This window comes from Stegostoma tigrinum, chromosome 6 (assembly GCF_030684315.1).
Source record: "Stegostoma tigrinum isolate sSteTig4 chromosome 6, sSteTig4.hap1, whole genome shotgun sequence".
In the NCBI taxonomy this organism is placed as follows: domain Eukaryota; kingdom Metazoa; phylum Chordata; class Chondrichthyes; order Orectolobiformes; family Stegostomatidae; genus Stegostoma; species Stegostoma tigrinum.
In genome coordinates, this window is record NC_081359.1 from 88,181,861 (window position 1) to 88,201,414 (window position 19,554).

The window sequence follows — 19,554 nt, forward strand, 5'->3', positions numbered from 1 at the left end:
ATTCTAAACTTCTGGGTTCCAAACTAGCTAAAACCCTACTGCCTATTTAATAGAATTTGTATGTTATGTTCCTGCATTTGGTGTCTGAAAATACTCTTGTGAGCAAAGTTTTATTACACTATGCCAGTGTCCATGACATCTGGGCAGGAAAATAAATGAACAATTAGATTGTTCTGCTATTATTTCAGAATTAGGATGAGCTTCTTAACTTTTTCTCACAGAATTGTTACAGCCCATCATGCTGGTACTGGTTCTATTACCACAGGCTAGTGATGATCTCCTGCCTTTTCCCTGTACCATTTCCACTCAAATAATCAATCAATGCCCTCTTGAATGCCTCAATTAAACCTGCCACCTCCATGTATCCATGCTGTGCATTCCATACCCTAATTAATCATGGAACATAAGAGCAGGAATAGGCTCAATACCCTAATCCTCCTCCCACACCAGCCCCTTTAGCCACAAGTGATAATATTTACCTCCTATTGGAAATCTCACAATGTTTGGTCTCAACCATTTTCGGTGGTAGTGAATTCCACAAGCCACTCGCTGGGTGGAGGAATTTCTCCTCTCATTGCTAAAACGTTTACACCTTTATACTTAAACTACTCACTGTGTGAAAACGACTCTTCGCATATCACCCTTGCTTCATCTACACATCACTCATCTGTTTTATTCTGTTTCTCCAGAATATCGCCTTTTGCATTTATTGAGTACATGTGCCATTTACTGGATTGAAGACCAACATGCCACAGGAAAAGAAAGTCCTACAGCCATCTTTGCAAGGCGCTATTGATCTCACTGCGGGAGCTTCCGGTAACAGCATTTTTTTACTTTACTTTTCAAGAAAAAGAAATGCATGTGATAGTATACTTAATTCATTATTACAGTAACTACACTTCAGAACTACACTCATTGATTAACATTCTCAGTGATGTATAAATGGAAGCCCTTCTTTCTCCTAGTTGTGAAATTGCCAATTACATTTTCAGCTGAGCTTTACCAGTTTTGCACTTTAGAGACACACTTGAAACTTCTCTTCTGATTTACATTTATACTGTGGAGAATGGGGAAAATATGTAGCCTGGTCCATCCCTCCCTTGGCTTCCTTTACTTTTTTGTGGGTGGTAAGAGGAACGGTTATAATTTTTTTTAACTTTTACCTTTTCTTTGACTGGGGTGTTGGTGAAAGTATGAGAGGTTGGCCCATTCAGAAGATGGTGCAATTATTTTTGATCTAAAATTAATTTCCTTCTATTTCCTGAGACTAACATGGTTCAAACAACAATTCAGTGACATGTGAAGGATTAAACTAGATACAGACCATCTACAGCAACTTTCTAAGCACAACCTGACAGTTGTGGAAAGGCTAACTGGAGAGATTTCTTATCTGCCTTGCCTTACAGTTCCTTATTAGACCAATAGGTGCTGCTGTCATTTGGAATTCCATTCAAGCTACAAAGCGTACTTTTGAAATCTGAATTCCTTTCCTTCTACAGATTCCATGCCACTTGAGAGCCTTCAGGCTTTAAAGTCCCAAACATGATGTCACACCATCACTATTCCTGATTTACGTCATTTTTTGCTTTATTTGGTGCGTAAGAACAGCGGCTTGAGCCTGTTTTACCAGTTAGATCATTTCTGATTTATACTTCTGTTTCATTTTACTTGCCTTTGCTCGATATCCCTTAAAATCATGCATATGTATGACTGCTGACGCATAACTTAATTTTTGTATTAGCTTGAGATAAAGACCCACATTTCATTAGTCTGGTTACACTTTGTACCTGTGCAGTTCTTTTCTGAAATTGTGCGTAATAAATACTAACTGGAAACTGAAACTGATATTGCCATAGCCACGTTTGGGCTATTTGATTTGCATTTGGAAGGATGGCCACTCTGTTGTGCTCTGAAATGGAACATGTCTTTATGCCAGTACAGATGTAGATATGCATTAGATATTGGAGGAAGGCAAGAGGTTTGTGTGACATTTTCAACCTACCTGTATGCTATTTACAAAGCTAGCTCTATCGGAGTATTAGTAAGTGGACTGATCCCTGTGCGCTGCAGTGTTACAGTACATATTAGTTTCAGAAAATGTGACTGCTCTAATAGTAATGTGGCAGTATGTTGTCCTAACTTAAGGTTATCTGGAGATAGCATGGGAGCACTGATGGTGTATTTGACAGTGTTCTATAATCCTTTTGGAAGAAATCTGGTGTCAATATTAACATTCCACAAGATGCATGCAGACACAAACTATAAATCTAAAATGACCAAACTGGTCATTTTGGCATTTAGCAGTTAACTACAAGAATTTGGGCGAATTATTATTTTTCTTCACTCTCCTGTTATTAGGACTCATGTTTGTGATCCCATATTAATTAAGCTCCCCACTAAAAGCATTCCAACCAGTATATTGGTGGGCTGGTCTAATTGAAGTCACAGCAACGAAAGAAGGATCTGTTTGAAGTGGAGAATGAATGAGTGGAGCAATGTAACAATAGATTCCACAAACTTGAGACTAATGCAAAAGCCATGGATGCTGGAAATCTGAAATAGAAACTCAAAATGCTAGAAGTGCTCAGCAGGTCAGACAGCACCTGTAGAGAGAGAAACAAAGGTGATGTTTGAGATTGGTGACTTTTCATCCAAAACCGTTGAGGTTGTTTATTAACTTTACGCATATTATAATTTGCAGGTGGAGTTGCCTGTGTTTATACAGGGCAACCTTTCGATACTGTAAAAGTCAAGATGCAGACCTTTCCTAACATGTACAGAAATGTGTTAGACTGTGCTGTGAAGACATATAAAGAACGTGGCATTCGGGGATTCTACCAAGGCACAACTCCTGCCCTAATGGCTCATATATCAGAGAATGCTGTGCTGTTCCTGTCGTATGGGTTTTGCCAAAGAGTAGTGAGAAGTCTATCTGGACTGGACAGCAAAGCTGAGCTCAGGTGATGGTCACTTTGTTCATATTTGAAGAATTTTAGATCTGGATTCACTTGAAATGAAACTAGACTGCAGCAAATCAGAAGAGAAAACAGAGGCATGATGTTGATCGAAATATTGATTTGTTTTTATTCATTCATGGGATGAGCGAGTCGCTGGCTAGGCAGCATTTATTGCCCATCTCTAACTGCCCAGAGAGCAATTCAGAGTCAACCAGATTGCTGTGGGTCTAGAGTCTCATGTAGGCCAGACCAGGTAAGGATTGCAGTTTCATTCCCTAAGGGACATTCATGAACCAGATGGATTTTTCTGTCAGTCGCCAATGGATTCGTGTCATTAGATTCTTAATTTCAGATATCTTATTGAAATCAAATTCCACCATCTGCTGTGGCAGGAGTCGAACCTGGGTCTACAGAACGTTATCTGGGTTCTAGATTAACAGAACAGTGATAATACCACTAGGCCATTGCTCCCTCAAATTCCATGAGAATTACTTATAAGATCAGAAGATACGCTCTGCCATACTGCATAATGGTGTAGGTGGTTCTCAACCGCTTTCTCAGTCTCCCTTTTGTCATTTTTGATGGTCTACTAAGCAGAGCTAACTTCTGACAGCAAGAGTACTAAAGTATTTAGTTATACACTTACTGAGCATGCTGAAGGTAGTCCGAAGCAATACGCTGGAGGGCAACTTTCCTGCTGGCCCTCTTCAGCGAAAGAGCTGTACAGCTCCAACAGGCCAGGAGTAAACCATTACTGCTAATTGCCCTCCAATGAAGTTAAATTAAATCAAGCAAAGTTCAATTTGAGGACTTCAGACGTTGCCATTAAAGAAACTATTTTTCTTTATTTTTCCATGGGATGCTGGCTAAGCAAGTATTTGTTGCCTATACCTAGTTACTCTTGAAAAGGGGATGGTGAATTATATTCTTAAACTGTGACAATTCAGGTTATGTAGGTATACCTGTAGTGCTGTCAAGAAGGGAGTTCCGGCATTTTGACTTGACGAGTATGAAAGAACTAAGATTTAGTTTCAAGCTCAGATGGTGTGTGGCAAGGAGGGGGATTTTGAGTTTCCATGCATCATCTCCCTTTTCCTTCAGAAGTGGTAGAAATCTGAAATGATTCCTGAAGATTGGAAGATAACAAATTTCATCCGACTATTTAAGAAAGGGAGTGAGAAATCAGGGAAATACAGATCTTGTAGGGAAGATGCTAAGAACCTGTTATAAAGGATATAATAAATACACTCAGATAACAATGAACTGGTTGAGCATAACCAGTGCAGATTTGTGAATGGGAAACTATGTTTCAGAAGTTTATTTGAGTTTTTAAAAAATGTTGTAAACAAAATTGAGAAGAGATCTGATGGACTTAGTATACTTGAATTTCCTGAAAACCTTTGATGAAGTCCTCCACAGAAGGCTGGTTCAAAATATTAAAGCATGTGGGATAGGAGGTAATGTTTAATGATTGGTGGACGAACAGAATAGGAATAAATGGATAATTAGTACATTGTCATTTGTGATTTATTGGGTACCACAAGGATCAGACTTGAGGATCCCAGCTGTCACCATATGTGTCAATAATTGGGCTAATTGGGAATGTGTTGGGAGGAGGATACAACATAGATCGGGGAGGATTTGGACGGGCTTGGTGATTGGGCAAGAAAATGGAATGTAAGATGGAAAAATGAAGGCTAACATCTAAGTGCCACATTAGGGAGTCTAATAGAATGTTTGCCTTTATTGCAAGAGGATTTGAGTACAGATATTGTGAAGTCTCATTATCAACTGTGTAGGTAGGACCTTGGTTAGACAACCTGGAGTAATACCTGCAGCTTTCGTCTGCTTATCTTAGGAAAGATATTATTGTCATAGAGGGAATGCAACAAAGGTTTACCATGCTTGTTGCTGGAATGCTGAAGATGTCCTGTGGAGAGAGATTGAGCAAGTGGGGCCTGTATTTTCTAGTGTTTTGAAGATTGAACGGTAATCTCATTGTTCCTTTAAGTATTCTGCAGGTTTCAATGTGGGTTGGATGTTTGTCCTGGCTGGGGAGTCCAGCACCAGGGGGCACAATTTCAAAAGAAGAGGGATGCCACTTTGGTCTAAAATGAGAAGAATCATTTTACTCAAGAGTCGTGAACCTCTGGAATTCTTTCTCACACAGAGCTGTAGAAGCTCAGTTTTTGAGTACATTTAAAGTAAATTTTGGCAGATTACTAGTGATGTACAGGATAACTGGTATGGAATGGGTAAAAGTGTTCGATTAGCTATAATCATATTGAATGGTGGGGCATTTGCTGTTTGGCCTAAATCTGTCTCTGTGTTCTGAAGTCATGAGTTTGGAAGGAACTAACAAAGGACCGTCAATGAGTTGCAGCAGTGCATCCTTTACATTGTACATTCTGCTGTCACTGGAGAGAGTGAATGTTTAAACTGGTGGATGGAATGCCAGTCAAGTGGGTTGTTTTGTCCTGGATGCTGTCAAGATTTTTGAGTGTCAGAGCTACACTTATCCAGTGAGGAATATTAAATCACACTACTGAATGTGTGTGATGGACAGACTTTGGGAAGTCAGATCATGAGTTATTCAGTGTAGAATTCCCACCTCTGACCAGTTCTTGTAGCCGCAGTACTTATTTGGCTAGTCCAGTTAAGTTTCTGGTCACTGGTAACCCCAAAAAATGTTGTTAGTGAGGCATTCAGTGATGGTAATCCCATTGAATATCAAGGGGTGAGAGTCAGATTCTTTTTTGTAGTGTGGTCATTGGCTGACCCTGATACAACACAAATGTTTCTACAGATATTTCAGTCATATGTATCTCAAATTTTTAATTGTGAGAAAAATGTGGGAATGATATTATTCTTAGTCATATGTATGCTGCTTTGTTGCTTTTTAGCCGCTAACATCAAGAATCAAATGCCAACTGCTCGATTGCTTCCCTGTCAGGACAGGAAGACATTTACGCTCATGAGCTGACAATTTTTTCTGGATTGATCACTTCAAACTCCTAACACATGAAAATCATACGGATTCAAAATGCAATTATACAAATTAATGTATACTAGCTTCAGAATTTGTGGCTGATGAACTATGATTTCTTTTGTGATAAACTTGCAATTGTGTTTTTTTCCTCCATCCCTTTTGCTATGAAATTGTTTCCAATCTTCATGAAGCACAACCCAATTGAAAAAATGAGGATCCAAGACAAAAGTCAGTAACTAAGGGACATAGATTAAAATAACTGAATAGATTAGACAGGAATTGAAGAATTATTTCTTACACTGGATGGTGGGAATGTGGAACTTGCTGCTTTTACAACCGGCACCGATCAATAGGCCAACCATCTGCAAATTTCTAAGGCCTTAATTAATCCTACATGTTTTGAGAAATGTAATTTGCTAATTTAGCATTTCTGTAAAAAAGACATCTTTGCTCTTAATACTTATCTGTCATGTATAAAAGAATGCAAATTTAATATCTTGGATAACTTTGCAAACTACCAAAAGTGTTTATAAGGGAGTTTGTGTAAAACATGTTGCATAGCTAAGTTTCAATCAAGTAATAACTGCTATAGTTTACAGTAATTCAAGCAAGCTATTTGCCTTGCACTCATCAGGACATTGACAAAAATCCCAATGTAAAGATAAACAACATTTTAGACTGTACGAGAAGAGAGTGCCAATTAATTAGATTGATGTGGAGGTGCCGCTGTTGGACTGGGGTGGACAAAATCAGAAGTCACACAACACCAGGTTGTAATGCAACAGATGAGTGACTCGGTGGCTCAGTGGTTAGCACTACTGCCTTGCGGTGCCAGTGACCCGGGTTTGATTCCACCCTCGGGTGACTGTCTGCGTGGAATTTGCACGTTCTCCCTGTGTCTGTGTGGGTTTCCTCCAGGTGCTCCGGTTTCCTCCCACAGTCTAAAGCTGCACCGGCTGGGTGGATTGGCCATGCTAAAATTGTGTTCAGGGCTGTGTCGATTAGGTGGATAGGTCTGGGTGGTATATTCTGAGGGTTGGTGTGGACTTCTTGGGCCAGGTTCCACATTGTAGGAATTCTTTGATTCTATGAGACTTATTTGAAATCACAAGCCTTTGGAGCAGCACTCTGAAAGCTTGTGATTTCAAATAAACCTGTTGGACTACACCTAGTGTTATGTGACTTCTGATTAGATTGATGAAGTGGATTGTGATTTGTAAATGTGTTATCATGTACAGTGCACCAGTTAAATGATGAGTAGTTGAGTGATACTCTTAGTTTCACCTGAAACAAAAACAGAAATTGTTGGAGAATCTCCACAGGTCAGGCAGCATCTGTAGAAGGAAATCAGAGTTAATGTTTCAAGGCTAGTGACCATTCTTGGGAACCTACTTGCTTTTCTCCAGCAATTTCTGTTTCTGTTTCAGATTTCCTGCATCCTCAGTTCTTTGTTTCACTTTAGCTAGACTCACCTGTTGCTAAAATTATTAGACTCCTTATTTTCTCAGGCTAATCAAAGATGGACTGGGCACTCTTCAGGACTGAGGGGATCAACCTTGTGAAGTAGCAACACAAATTGTGTTTGCCATTTATGGAGTGCTATCATAAACCAAAAAGATATTCTGCTCATCTCATGCTTGAATAATGTGGTATGTAAATTTCAGTGTCAGTATGATGACAGGTATGCTGGTCATACTAAAGACTGGCAAATTTTATGTATCAGAGAGCATGTCCCTTCAGCTGATCACAACAGGCAAGGCAGTGACTGTACTCAACCAGCCTTTGCTTTGCAAAACCTTTGCACAGGTGTCCAATGATGAATGTACATTTGGTAAATAATACTGTGTGCTAAGCATTATGCTGACATCTAATGTAGGAAGATCAGTCAGGCTCACAATATGGCACTCTGGTACATACTGGAAGCTACAAAGATTAGTACATATGGCGCTGTTCTTTATAGGCTGAACAGGTACAACTTTGCACCTGTCATAGCTGAACAAAGTACGCAAAACTCAATCTCTAGTTCACTGGTCAAGACAAATGTCCCAAGGAATTAGTCAACCTGTTGATTTAATTGTAAGCACTGCTTGCCAGTTAATTAGCAGTCATCATTGAACTGGAGGATTCTCCACAGCAGTGCCTCGACCAATAAATTAGCACTCCCTTCTCAAACAGTATAACATGTTTCTTCCACTTTTTATGTTGCTACTTTTTATATGTGTCCTGATGAGGCAAGATGAAAAGCCTTAACAAAATGTGTTTATTTCAGTAATACTCAAATTCTTCTGTACTACTAAATAATATATAAAGGACAACCTTTTTTAGCAAAAAATATAAAATGTCAGCCATACTCTAATGTTACGATGCTCACAAGAGTTTTTCATTAGTGAAAATCTTTCAAAGTCAAGCAATGGTCTTTAATGCTGACGATGAATTGTCATAGTGTGTTAAAGTGTTACAGATTTAAATGGACATGGTTCACTCCACTCAACTCTGGAATGAAGGGCTTATCTTATGAAAAAATGCTTCAAAGCCAGGTTTACATCCAGTGGAGTTTAGAAGAATGAGAAATAATGAGTAATTATGATCTCAAGCAATTGAACAAATTGGATATCAGGAGGACAAATGGGAGACTAAAGCTAAGGGACGTAGTTTAAAACAAAAGGTAACTTTTAAGACCAAATTAAGATTTTTCTTTCTTCTGAGGGTTGTTAGTATGTGAAATTCTTCTCAAAAGGTATTGGAGACTGGACTTTGCAATTTATTGTCGGCTGTGTTAAATGGATTTTTGACAGTTATGGGGCAGACAGAAAAGTGGGTTAAATCCACAAACCGATAAGCCATGATCATTACTAAATGGTGGGGCAGGCTCCCATGTCTTGTATTTCTAAGAAATATGAATATTGACTATCTGAAATAATTGTATCAAATAAAGGGAGGTGGTTTCGGATCAAAGATTTCTGTGCAAAGCTGATAAACTGTACAAATGATTGTAGACCCAGCAAATTTTGCATTGTAACAAATTTGGGAGCGGTAGACGGATCATTTAAATTTCATTTTGAGGGAAGGGACGGTTACTAAAACAACGCAGCTCTGAACATTTCTAGCTGCTGGAGAATTTTCCAATCTTCCTTTCAATATAAATGCGCCTGTCATTTCAGTGATATACAGAAAGCAGCTTCTGGCTCATTTGCATCAATATTTGCCTCATTGGCCATTTGCCCAACTGAGCTGGTCAAATGTCGACTCCAGGCAATGCATGAAATGAAATCTTCAGGAAAGCTAGCCAAAGGACATCCCAGGTACGTCCTTTTCTAAAAAGGTTACGTTAGTGTTTTTAAAAAGTTGCTAATTCATTCTTTAAAATGCTACAGTTACATTATCGGGAAATCTTTCCTTTTTGATCTAGCTGAAAGTTGGACCAGACTGCATTGAAGTAGGATGTCTACTCCAAAGGTGTCTCACTTCCACTTCCTGCTACCTCAAAATGAATGGGCAAATGTATCCGAGTTTGCTTGTTCTTGCTACTGTTTAGTAGATGGTGTAGTTCATGGAGTATGTACAAGACCCACACATTTAATTTTGTGGTTGAATATATTTCTTATTGAGAGCATTTCGTGTTGCTAGTCATATCTAGACTTTGGGAGGCATGCATTTGTTAAGGCTTCAACATGATGTACCTTAGAATGAAAAGTTCAAAGCGTTTATCCTGTTAACTCACCCAATAATTAGATGATTTGAATAGGACTATCATATGGGCTTTGTGTAGGAGACACTTCTCAATGGCATCAGAAAACCAGGGAAAAACGTGAGTGCCTGCAGTTTTAGCACCTCTTCCATTGCTATTGAGTGACTGTAGATTATCACAGGTAGAGACCTGAGAGGAAGTTTGGAGTTTGTGAGATGGAAAGTGAAAGGAGAAAAATAAATGCCAAGGATTGATGTCCTTTCTAGTATATTCTCCACAGAGCCAGTGAGTAGGTGATTTTTTTTTTTGTGCAGGCTTTCAGGAGCACGGAATCCCTAAGTGGAATCTTTGCCCCCTTCCCACAGTCCTTGCTTTGTAACTGAATGACAGGGGTATAGAGAAAGAGACACAGAGAGAGCGAAAATTTTCTTTGTGTGGTCTCCTGCTGAGATTCTTTGTAGCATTCAAATCTACGGTGGGTTGTTACCTTAACAATTTATAATTCAGTAGCATTAGTCCTGCACTGGGTGCAAACCCATATAATGAGGATAATACAAAATCAAATTACTGACAGCTAGGACTCCACAATTGGGGGTAGATATCAAGAAACTGCAGGTGCTTGTTCACAGCTTTCCATCAATAATTTTAATGGAACAAAATTGGCACTTGCATGCCAACATTACACACCACTGCAAGTGATTGCAAGGCTAAATTGGAAAATTTTGGAATCGAAGGCTGATCTTAGTAAAATAGTGCACCCAAAGTGGATTGTAATTGTTCATTCTATACCACACTCTGTGGACCTCTTAAATCATTGGGGTTTGTGAGAAACTCTGAATGTATTCTTGTATGTACCCATGTTGTACACTGTATTGTCGTGAAACACAAACACCTTTGCATTGCTGTCTGCCTTCACTAGAACTACTGACTTCCAACCACAGATTGAGAAGATTCAGTTACTTCCAGAGATTAATAAATTTTGTAAGGATTGTACCTTTTTTGGACCATAACTAGTGATGTACAATATTGTGGATTCTCCACATTGTCAGCTTTGTTTGAAAATGATTTTGTGAAACATCCAAGAGGGTATCCTGACAAACATTTTATCAGCCACCAAAGCAGGAAAAATTCCTATCACAACAATACTTGCTGACACTTGAAGTTTTCAGCAGAAGCTGCAAATTGAAGAAATCTGTGTAAGTATGATCTTGCTACAATTTGGAAAGGAATTTTTACTCTTCTCCTGTATAAATAGCTGTCCAACATCTTTTTTCTTTTAAAGCTATTTCAGATTGAAAAAGTCAGGCTCCTAAAATATTAACCAATGCTGTGAGCCAACCTATTTAAAATTTATATTAATACTTGCAAACATTTGAAAGTGGTAGTCACCTTGAAAGTTGGCAACTTTTCAAATGTGCTTTAAAGCTATTATGTATTACTACCAAACAGTGGTTTCATTTTGTTTTTAAAAAAGTGAGCTTTACATGATGAAGTGAACTTTGTGAACTTTCCACCAGTACAATTAAATGTTCATTTTGCTGTGCTGTAATCTGAAGAGATGGAGTTCAGATTCATTCATTTTGGTGGTGGCGGTGGTGGGGCGAAAAGGAGCGTGCCTTGAGGCAAGAAATCTGGGAACTTGAGTTATGTTTTCCTGTCTAACGTTTTCTAACAAAACTGCATGTGAATTCTGCAGTAGGTACCTGTAACAACAAACCATCAGCCTTATTCCAGCTAAATTCAATTTGTACATTTTTCTCCTATTTTTAGCACAGTTTGGGCAGTGATTAAGAATGTTTTGAAAACCGATGGTCCTCTTGGCCTGTACCAAGGTCTGACGAGCACATTGATGAGGGAAATGCCTGGCTACTTCTTTTTCTTTGGTGGCTACGAACTCAGTCGCACCATTTTTACACGAGGAGGCCGCTCCAAAGACGATCTAGGTTAGTGCCTAAAGCAAGCTTTGGGTGGGTGTGTTTGTGTGAGTGGAGTTGTTTATTACAAGAGATTAAAACCAAAAAATGGGTTGCTGTTCTTCTTAACTCTGAAATTCCTGCTTCAACAGAAACATTTATCCTAATAGTTTCCAATGTTGATTATGATCATAAAATTGCAAGGAGCATGATCATTCTTCTTTTGAATTCATTGTAGGATAAGTTCACCTTTTCAAATATTGAAAATTGCAGGGGGCATATCCTTTTGATGTGTCTTGAAACAATAGCTTGAAGAAGTTCATAGATATTACTAGGCTCGCAAGTCCACATAATAGGTTATTGGGTATTACAGTTTGTCAGACTTCAACTGACCTAGAAAGAGGCTAATGCTAAAAGAGTGCTTTACAGATTTCTTTTGTTTTAAAACCAAAAGGCTTTTTTTTAAATTATGGAACCAAATTCGATTTATCACTAATTCAGGGCCTATGGGCTACTCCTGTGTTTTCTACAATGAACACTCTTGGATCAGGTACTGCTTTCAGAAGTGACGACCTTGCCTCAACATTTAGTAATAATATATACTAACAGCCACTTCTCTGCTGTATCCTCACAGCACAAAGATTTTCTTTTTCAGTTGAGTGTTCCAACGTTAGACCTGTTGGTGGAATAGTCTAAGAGGAAGCTCCCATGTTTTTGTTCCAGGACTGTAGAGCCCAGTGTCCTTGGCAAGTGCTTCGTCTCACAGCATTACCAGTTTCTGTATGTATTCCCTCCATTTCCATTCTTTTTCCAGAATCCTGTGGAAAGTATAGGCAGATAAATCGCAAATAATCAAACAACAGACTTAACAGTGTAGAAAACCAAGTTGTTGGCTTTTATGAAAGGGAGAGGGTTTTTGCCCTACCCACCACACCTCCAGAGACTGACCCTAATTTAGCAGGAGCTTATTCTGGCTACAAAAAGAAACCTGACCATTTAAAACTAATTTGAAGTTTAAGCTTCTGACACATGATACTAAGTTTCAGATGTGCTATAGATCCTTGCAGTAGCTATGACCAATCTTCACGTATATTGAAAGTTGATCGTTATCAGTATTGCATTTGAGACACAGTTGAGTTGAAGTGCTTACACAAGATTGATGCACTGAAAATATGCTTCTTTGTTCATTTAATCATATGGCACAGAAGAACATCTAATATTTGTATTTTCAGCAATTACTTTCCCATACAATATCTATAGTCACTCTCTACAGCTACTTCTCTTCCCTTATTTCCAGATCAAAAAACCTGATCTAACTTCCTTTACTGTTAGGTTCTTTTCTTCTAAAGTCCACAGAAACTAGGAAATGTAACCATCCTTTTCGTGCCTCAGCATGGTTTTCTTGCTCTTCTTTTCCCTCCAGTTTATGCTAATACTTCTTTTTCCACCTTGCACCCCATCCCCCCCCCCCCCCCCCAACAAATATCTGCCCCATGTTTGTAGAAACCCTTCGTTAATACTTTTATTCCTTGCCACTCCTTCTACTCAACTTGAATCACTGCTTGCAGTCTCTGCCTTAAATTGGAAAATGGTTATTTTGGCTGTTCTGCAGCATACATGAGAATTCTTTTCCTCAGAATCACCCAAAACAATATGGAGGGATAAGGATTTGGCAAGTGCAGAGTTTTTGTCAGGACCCCTTGGCATGTTCTACAGCTATGCTGACATTCAACTTGCAGAGTAGTGTAATGCTTTTATTTCAACTAAAAGGTAAAAATGTCAAATGTAATTCTAACTGAGTCAATCTTTTCAAAGACTGTCTTTAAGTAACTAATATCATTAACAACAACATATTCATAAAGCTTGAACCTGGAGAAATTTGTTCTTTAATACGGGGATTAAAAAAGTGCACATTGGTTTCAAATAAATATAGGTGTAAAATGACATGCTATGTTGTTAGTGTCAGTGGAAGTGCAGATTTACCCCATTGGGCCACCAGTGAATTATGAAGTGAGGAAAGAAAAAAAGATTTGACAATTTGGCCTATTATTTCAATATAGTTTAGAGTTTTGTCTATTTCTAAATACCCTCAAATATTGGTATCATCTGGAACCATCGGCATGCTGACAGTTGTAATAGCACCAGTTTAGTAATTAAAAGCAAATCTAAAATGGCAGCAACTCAACCATTATTCATTATGATAAAAACCAAAAGAACTGCAGATGCTGTAAATAATCTATCCTATCATTTACTCCTCATCCCAACCACCTCTCTTTTTCTGCATATAAACTGACATGTTCCCAGCCACAATCAGTTCTGATGAAGGGTCACTGGACCTGAAACAGGAATTCTTTTCTCCTTCATAGATGGTGCCAGACCTGCTGAACTTTTCCAGCAACTTTGTTTTTATTCACGATCATAATCTATTTTTAGGAGAAGTCTACTAGACATGGCCTGGTCTGGACAACACGTGACCTCAGGCTCTCCGCTACGTGGTTAGCTCTTATGCTTTGAGTGGCCGAACAAGCCACTTTTTGTTTTGAAAGACAAAAGAAAAAATTCGATGTAGATTGTAATTTTTGTTCAAAGGACATAAACATCACCACAAGGCCAGCATTTGTTGCCCACCCCTAATGCTGATAAACTCTCCTTGAACCTCTAGTCCATTTGGAATAGGTGCAGCCACTGGTGTTAGGAGGGAGAATTAAGTCTTCTGAAGGAGGTGGACAACCAAGCTAAAACATTTTCTTTACTATCCTTGATTTGCTTTTCTTTCATGTGATCAAACCTGCAATTAACCAGTGAGCTGGATTCATCACCCGAGCTAAGGCCTCTATGGCATTATGTAGCTGTACAACTGACACAGCAGTAGCCTTAAATTGGGAAATTTTGATCATCCTTTGCATGCATGCACCCCACCCACACACACACCTCAAGATGACAGTGCATATGATTTAAACATAAAATTGAGAACATATCAGAAGCTGATTAGACAGGAACTTACCAAGTCTCTGGTAAGTAGTGACTATTTTGTACAGTGTTGGCAGGCACCTGCTTTCCCACTAAAGGAAGTGCCTAGAGTCATTGTGGTAGGCTAAAGACCTATAATTGGCTTGCTTTCCATTTGCATTCTTTAAAAATGGATATAATTTTAGTTTGGGGAATCCCGGCTATAATCCTGATCTGAGCTCTGAAAAGGGGAGGCCTACTTATTACAGTTGGCAGTCCCTTCAGAGGGTTTGGGATCTAGGAATTCTGAGAATAGAGAGTCCATTTGACTGCTAGTTGGAGTCCCTATCCCAATCCAGGTCTCAGGAGTTCATACCTTTAATCTTGCCCAGCGATTCTGGAACTAAAAACTGGAATGTATTTACATAAATTTGTGTTCCTGTCAAACTAGAATGGTCCTTTTTAAAGCAAAAATATATTGCTGGAGAGAAATGAAGATAGCTCAATTTATACATGGACCAATAATCTTCCACTTCTCTTCTGTAAGGCATCATGACAACGTATAGTGTGATCTGACAGACAACTGCATTGAATATGTACCCTTCTTTTTCCAGGTTTGTGGGGTGGGCAGAAAAAAAACATATCAATTAGTGCTTTGTACAAGCTGCAAATGAAGGGCCATGTCAATTTTAACTTAACTGAAGAAAGTGCTTCATAAGTGTTAATATTTTCTTGTATTTGATGCTGTTAACAGGTAAAAGTAGCCAATTAGAGTTGAAATTACCTCCACAAAAAGGTCAAAGGGATGACTTTCACAATTTCTAGGAAGAATTTGTTTTAGGATAATAGTCAAGAGTGATGACTTGGTTTACACAAGCTGCAGATGCAAAATACTATCTGCATTAACAATCTTTATACCCTTTTGTCATTATAGGATTTAAATGTCTCCCATCGGGGTTGAGGTATATTCAATCACCAAATCCTGCTGTGTATTTTCACTGGTCACATATTTTCAGTCAAGGCAGTAAGTGAGCAAGCAGATTCTAGCACTGAGCAGACACCAAGGCTATTGCCTAAAGTATATTTATTACCTGAAGTATACAAGGCATGTTTTTCCAAAAGGTAGACTGCATTAAGCTTAGGCACAACTGTGGCCAGCTGCAAACCATTGTAATCCACCAGCGGTATGGCAGACGAGTTGGAGGATTAACGGCTGGTGGGAGTAAAAAAACTAGTAACCCAACAAAATACATTTTTGTACAAAATCACTTGTCAATAACTAGTCAACTATTGAAAGGAGTAAAAAAAAACAGGGAAGCTTAAAGGAGATAGGAACGTGTACCGCTGTTCATTTTCCTGATGACTTATCCTATTTGTAATTTTTATTCAATTAATAAAATCTAACACCTTCAATCTTTGTTTTATAAAGTTCTAAACTGTTGTGGAACCCCCTTCAGACTAAAGGAAATCTAGGAGAAAAATCCACTCATTACTCTGCACAATGGCAGAATGTAATGAAGTCTAATGCAAAGTATGTACTTTGAGAAGAACAAGGAAAGACTATTTTTAAAAAGCTAGTTGTAAAAGGGGTTATAGAAGCACAAGGACCAGGGTACATGTGCACAAATTGAAGGTGGCAGGGTAAGTTGGTAACATAGTAAGTTGCTAATACTGTGAATTTATAAAGTAACTTGGCCTATATAAAATGGAGACAGAGACTACAAAAAGCAACAAACTTGTGATTTCTTTTAAATAAAGCTTAGCCTGAAGTAGTGTGTGTCCAACTAGGAAAGCTAACAACTAATTGAACACACAAAGACGTTATGCTTCATTCAGACATAGCAGTGGTGAGACTGAAATAGAATATGGTGTGAAGTATTGATCATCTTAGCTAAAAAGAAAGGGTTAAATACATTGAGGCAATTTTAGAGGTTCACCAGACCAATAGGACATTGTCCCCTCTCACTGCATCTATGAGGAAAGATTGGTCAGACTAGGTTTGTATCTGTTGGAAGTGCAAGTAAGAGATTGAAATGAGATCCTGAACAGACATGACAGGGTTGTAGAAAGGATAGTCTTGTGAAAAAAATCTTGAAGTGGTGGTCATATTTCTTAAAATATTGCTGCTTTTTGAAAGGGAGGAAGCAAAATTTGAGGGTGATAAGTCTTTAAAAAAGGTGGGAGCAGAGTCTAAATATTTTTAAAGTCAAAAGCAGGTAGAACCTTGAGCAGGGGGTGAATGATTAGATTAGGGTGGTGCAAGAATGTAAAAATTGTAACCTCAAATCAGATCAGCTGCATTTACTGGCAGAGCACACAAATCTTGGCATCATACTTCAGGTATTGTGTGTAGATGTGAGAGGCTGCAGAAAGACAAGTCTGGTTTCAAAACAAGGACTTCAGTTAAATGAGATAGTTCAGAGAACCTGGGTGTATTTTCTGTAGGGATTTTTGTTCATAATCACAAGGGATCTGGAGAGACTAGGCCCTGGTAACACAGAATTGACAGAGGGGGAAGCTTCAACATAGTTTGTGGTTTGAATCTTGAATGCACTTCCCAAAGTGTGATGGAAGGAATTACCCAATTCTCTCCAGAACCGCTAATTTTCTAAAGAGATGGGAAAGTGCAAACAGGTGAATTGCTGTTTGAGCATGGGCACAAAGCAGTCAAATGATCATCTGTAACCATTCTATAATTGATATTTGTTAAATTAATAGGGTAAGAGAAAATTTAAGGCCAGCATCCTCTAACCTGTTCCTAGCTATGCAGAGAAACTGATAGCAGGCAGCCCACTATGGAATAATTCACCAGCTCATCAATCCCGTTTCAGAAAGTACTATGCCACTTAGGCAGTTGCATGTACACTAATTTATCAAAAGGTGTAAATGCAGTTGAGAAATTCCATGTTAATTTGAGGTTGGTTGGCTCGCCAAGCCAACCAACCTCAACATCCACAACCCAACCATAGATCTACTCCAAAACCTTAGATAATGTTGATTTGGATCAAATTGCATTAAATTTCCAAGGTGTAAAAATTGTACTAATAATCAGCATGGTGAAATTTTTAACATGAAGGAAGATTTGATTTGATTAGATTTGATGATGCTACCACGTTAACTGGCTCTAATTCTGTTTCATAAAAAGGTCCTATTCCCTTGATGGTGAGTGGTGGTTTTGGAGGTGCCTGTTTGTGGATTGCTGTTTATCCAATCGACTGCGTAAAATCTCGTATACAGGTCCTTTCAATGGCAGGCCAGCAGGCTGGTTTCTTTAGTACTTTCAGAAATATTTTCATGAAGGAAGGTAAGATGGATCTTGCTAATAAAAACATCTGCTTAATATGCACCCTTTCCCTCAGATTTATTATTCCATTGCTAAATGACAGCTAGGAACAGTCAACTGCATGCTCAGAACAGATTTAAAAAACAAAAAGAGATAAATACTGTGTAGAATAGGAGTTTCCTACTGAGCAGAGAATCTTCGTAGTGTAGTTTAAAATTAATACTACCCACCCACTCCAAACTGTTAGAGAGGTCAGTCAATGCATGGTATTCAGAATTGTAGAACTAGCAATGTTGAAAAGGATTAAGCATGTTGGGGACAGAGACATCTGTGAGGGTGATGCATCTTTAGGCAAAAATCTTTCATGGACACTAACAAGTTATGGTGGGCTAATTCTGCTTCTGTAGAAAGGGAATCTCTTGTCCCTAAAATTGTACCCACCCAGTAGTTTGTTACAGCTGTTTGTAACAAAAAAAAACTTGGAACCTAGCCTGTTGCATACTTTGTCTAAGATCTGCACAACCAACAAGTTTTCAAATGGCTCTACTATTAAATCTTTCACCTATCTGTAATATATTGTACAGAGTAGAATAAAGTGTGCTAGATTGCCCCCTCTGACATATATTAGATTATCAGAATTAATGAAAAATGTGCCCACCACAGTCAGATGAGTGAAGTGCACGTTAATAATAAAACAGTGAAGTCATTTCGGAATACTAGTTAAGTATTTAAGCAAAGACATGTAAATGGATTTGGATATGCAGAAACTTGTAAATGATTCATCTGCAAAAACATTAGACTACTGTACAAATGCACAATCTTGCACAACAGCATTGCATCATGGAGAAAATGCAAACAAAAAGGCAGTCACTGCATAAATATTTTAAGAGGCAAGAGAGTTCAAGACCAACTTAAGAACCTGGAAATCTGCTGAAAATTGAGATTTTCCCCCTCCCAGAAGTGCATACACAAAATTAGAATCACAAGTTGAAAGGGTGAAAAATGTACCATGGCTGCTGAGGCAAACTGTCAGTCATACTGGAAATGAGGAAAAAAAATGTTGAAGAGTCAGCACTTGCATGGCCATGAGGGAGCTGTCATCCTACTGCCTTGCTGAGCAAGCTCCTAGAATTGGCACTATTTTTTTTCAAAAAAATCTACAATGTTGCCATTGTTACATGCTTGAGTGGTAGTATCCTCAGTTAAATTGACTGGGTTATCAGAAACAAAGTAATAACTTGCAACGATGGAGGCAAGTTCGATTTTTATGGCAGCATCAATAAGATGCTTAAACTAGGATTTCAGAACTATAATAGTTAGGAGCTGTAGTGCAATCAGGATTTAGACAACCAGCAAATTAAGATGACTGTAGTCCACCCTATTTCTGGCAAAGCAGTGTTTGAACATGTATGTATACATACACACTTTCAGCTGGGTATAGTTTCATTGTGGAATAGAAAAATCAAGGGCAAGACATGCTTCAGAAAATGCTGAATTAAAACTACTTTGATGCATACATCCTCAGGAAAAAAAAAAATGGCATTTGCTGGATCAACACCCAAACCAGATGATCTGGTCACTTTTGGTCACTGATTGTGATATCTTGCTTATTCTCCTACATTACAACACTGCCTAAATTTTAGTAGTAAATAGTCTTGTAAAAGCACTTTGAGGGGCACTAGTTAAATTCAAAATAGAAAGGAATTTATAGCAGTTATTCCAACAGAGCAAGCTGTGGACAAAATATATACAAAGCTTAAGTGTGGATCTGGCAC

General features: G+C 38.4%; 1 protein-coding gene across 5 annotated transcripts in view; it reads left to right on the forward strand.

Moving 5' to 3' along the window:
* LOC125453199 (mitochondrial ornithine transporter 1-like) overlaps window positions 1-19,554 on the forward strand; it is a 60,326-nt gene that overhangs the window by 40,159 nt on the left and 613 nt on the right. For 4 of the 5 annotated variants that reach the window (XM_048532446.1, XM_048532445.2, XM_048532444.2 and 1 more), the window contains 5 exons: window positions 690-816; window positions 2,702-2,960; window positions 9,108-9,248; window positions 11,405-11,577; window positions 17,642-17,800. In XM_048532446.1, coding sequence (XP_048388403.1) covers window positions 747-816; window positions 2,702-2,960; window positions 9,108-9,248; window positions 11,405-11,577; window positions 17,642-17,800 — 802 coding nt within the window. In that variant the 5' untranslated portion in view covers window positions 690-746. The remainder of the gene's footprint in view (window positions 1-689; window positions 817-2,701; window positions 2,961-9,107; window positions 9,249-11,404; window positions 11,578-17,641; window positions 17,801-19,554) is intronic. The other variant, XM_048532447.2, reaches the window with a different exon arrangement.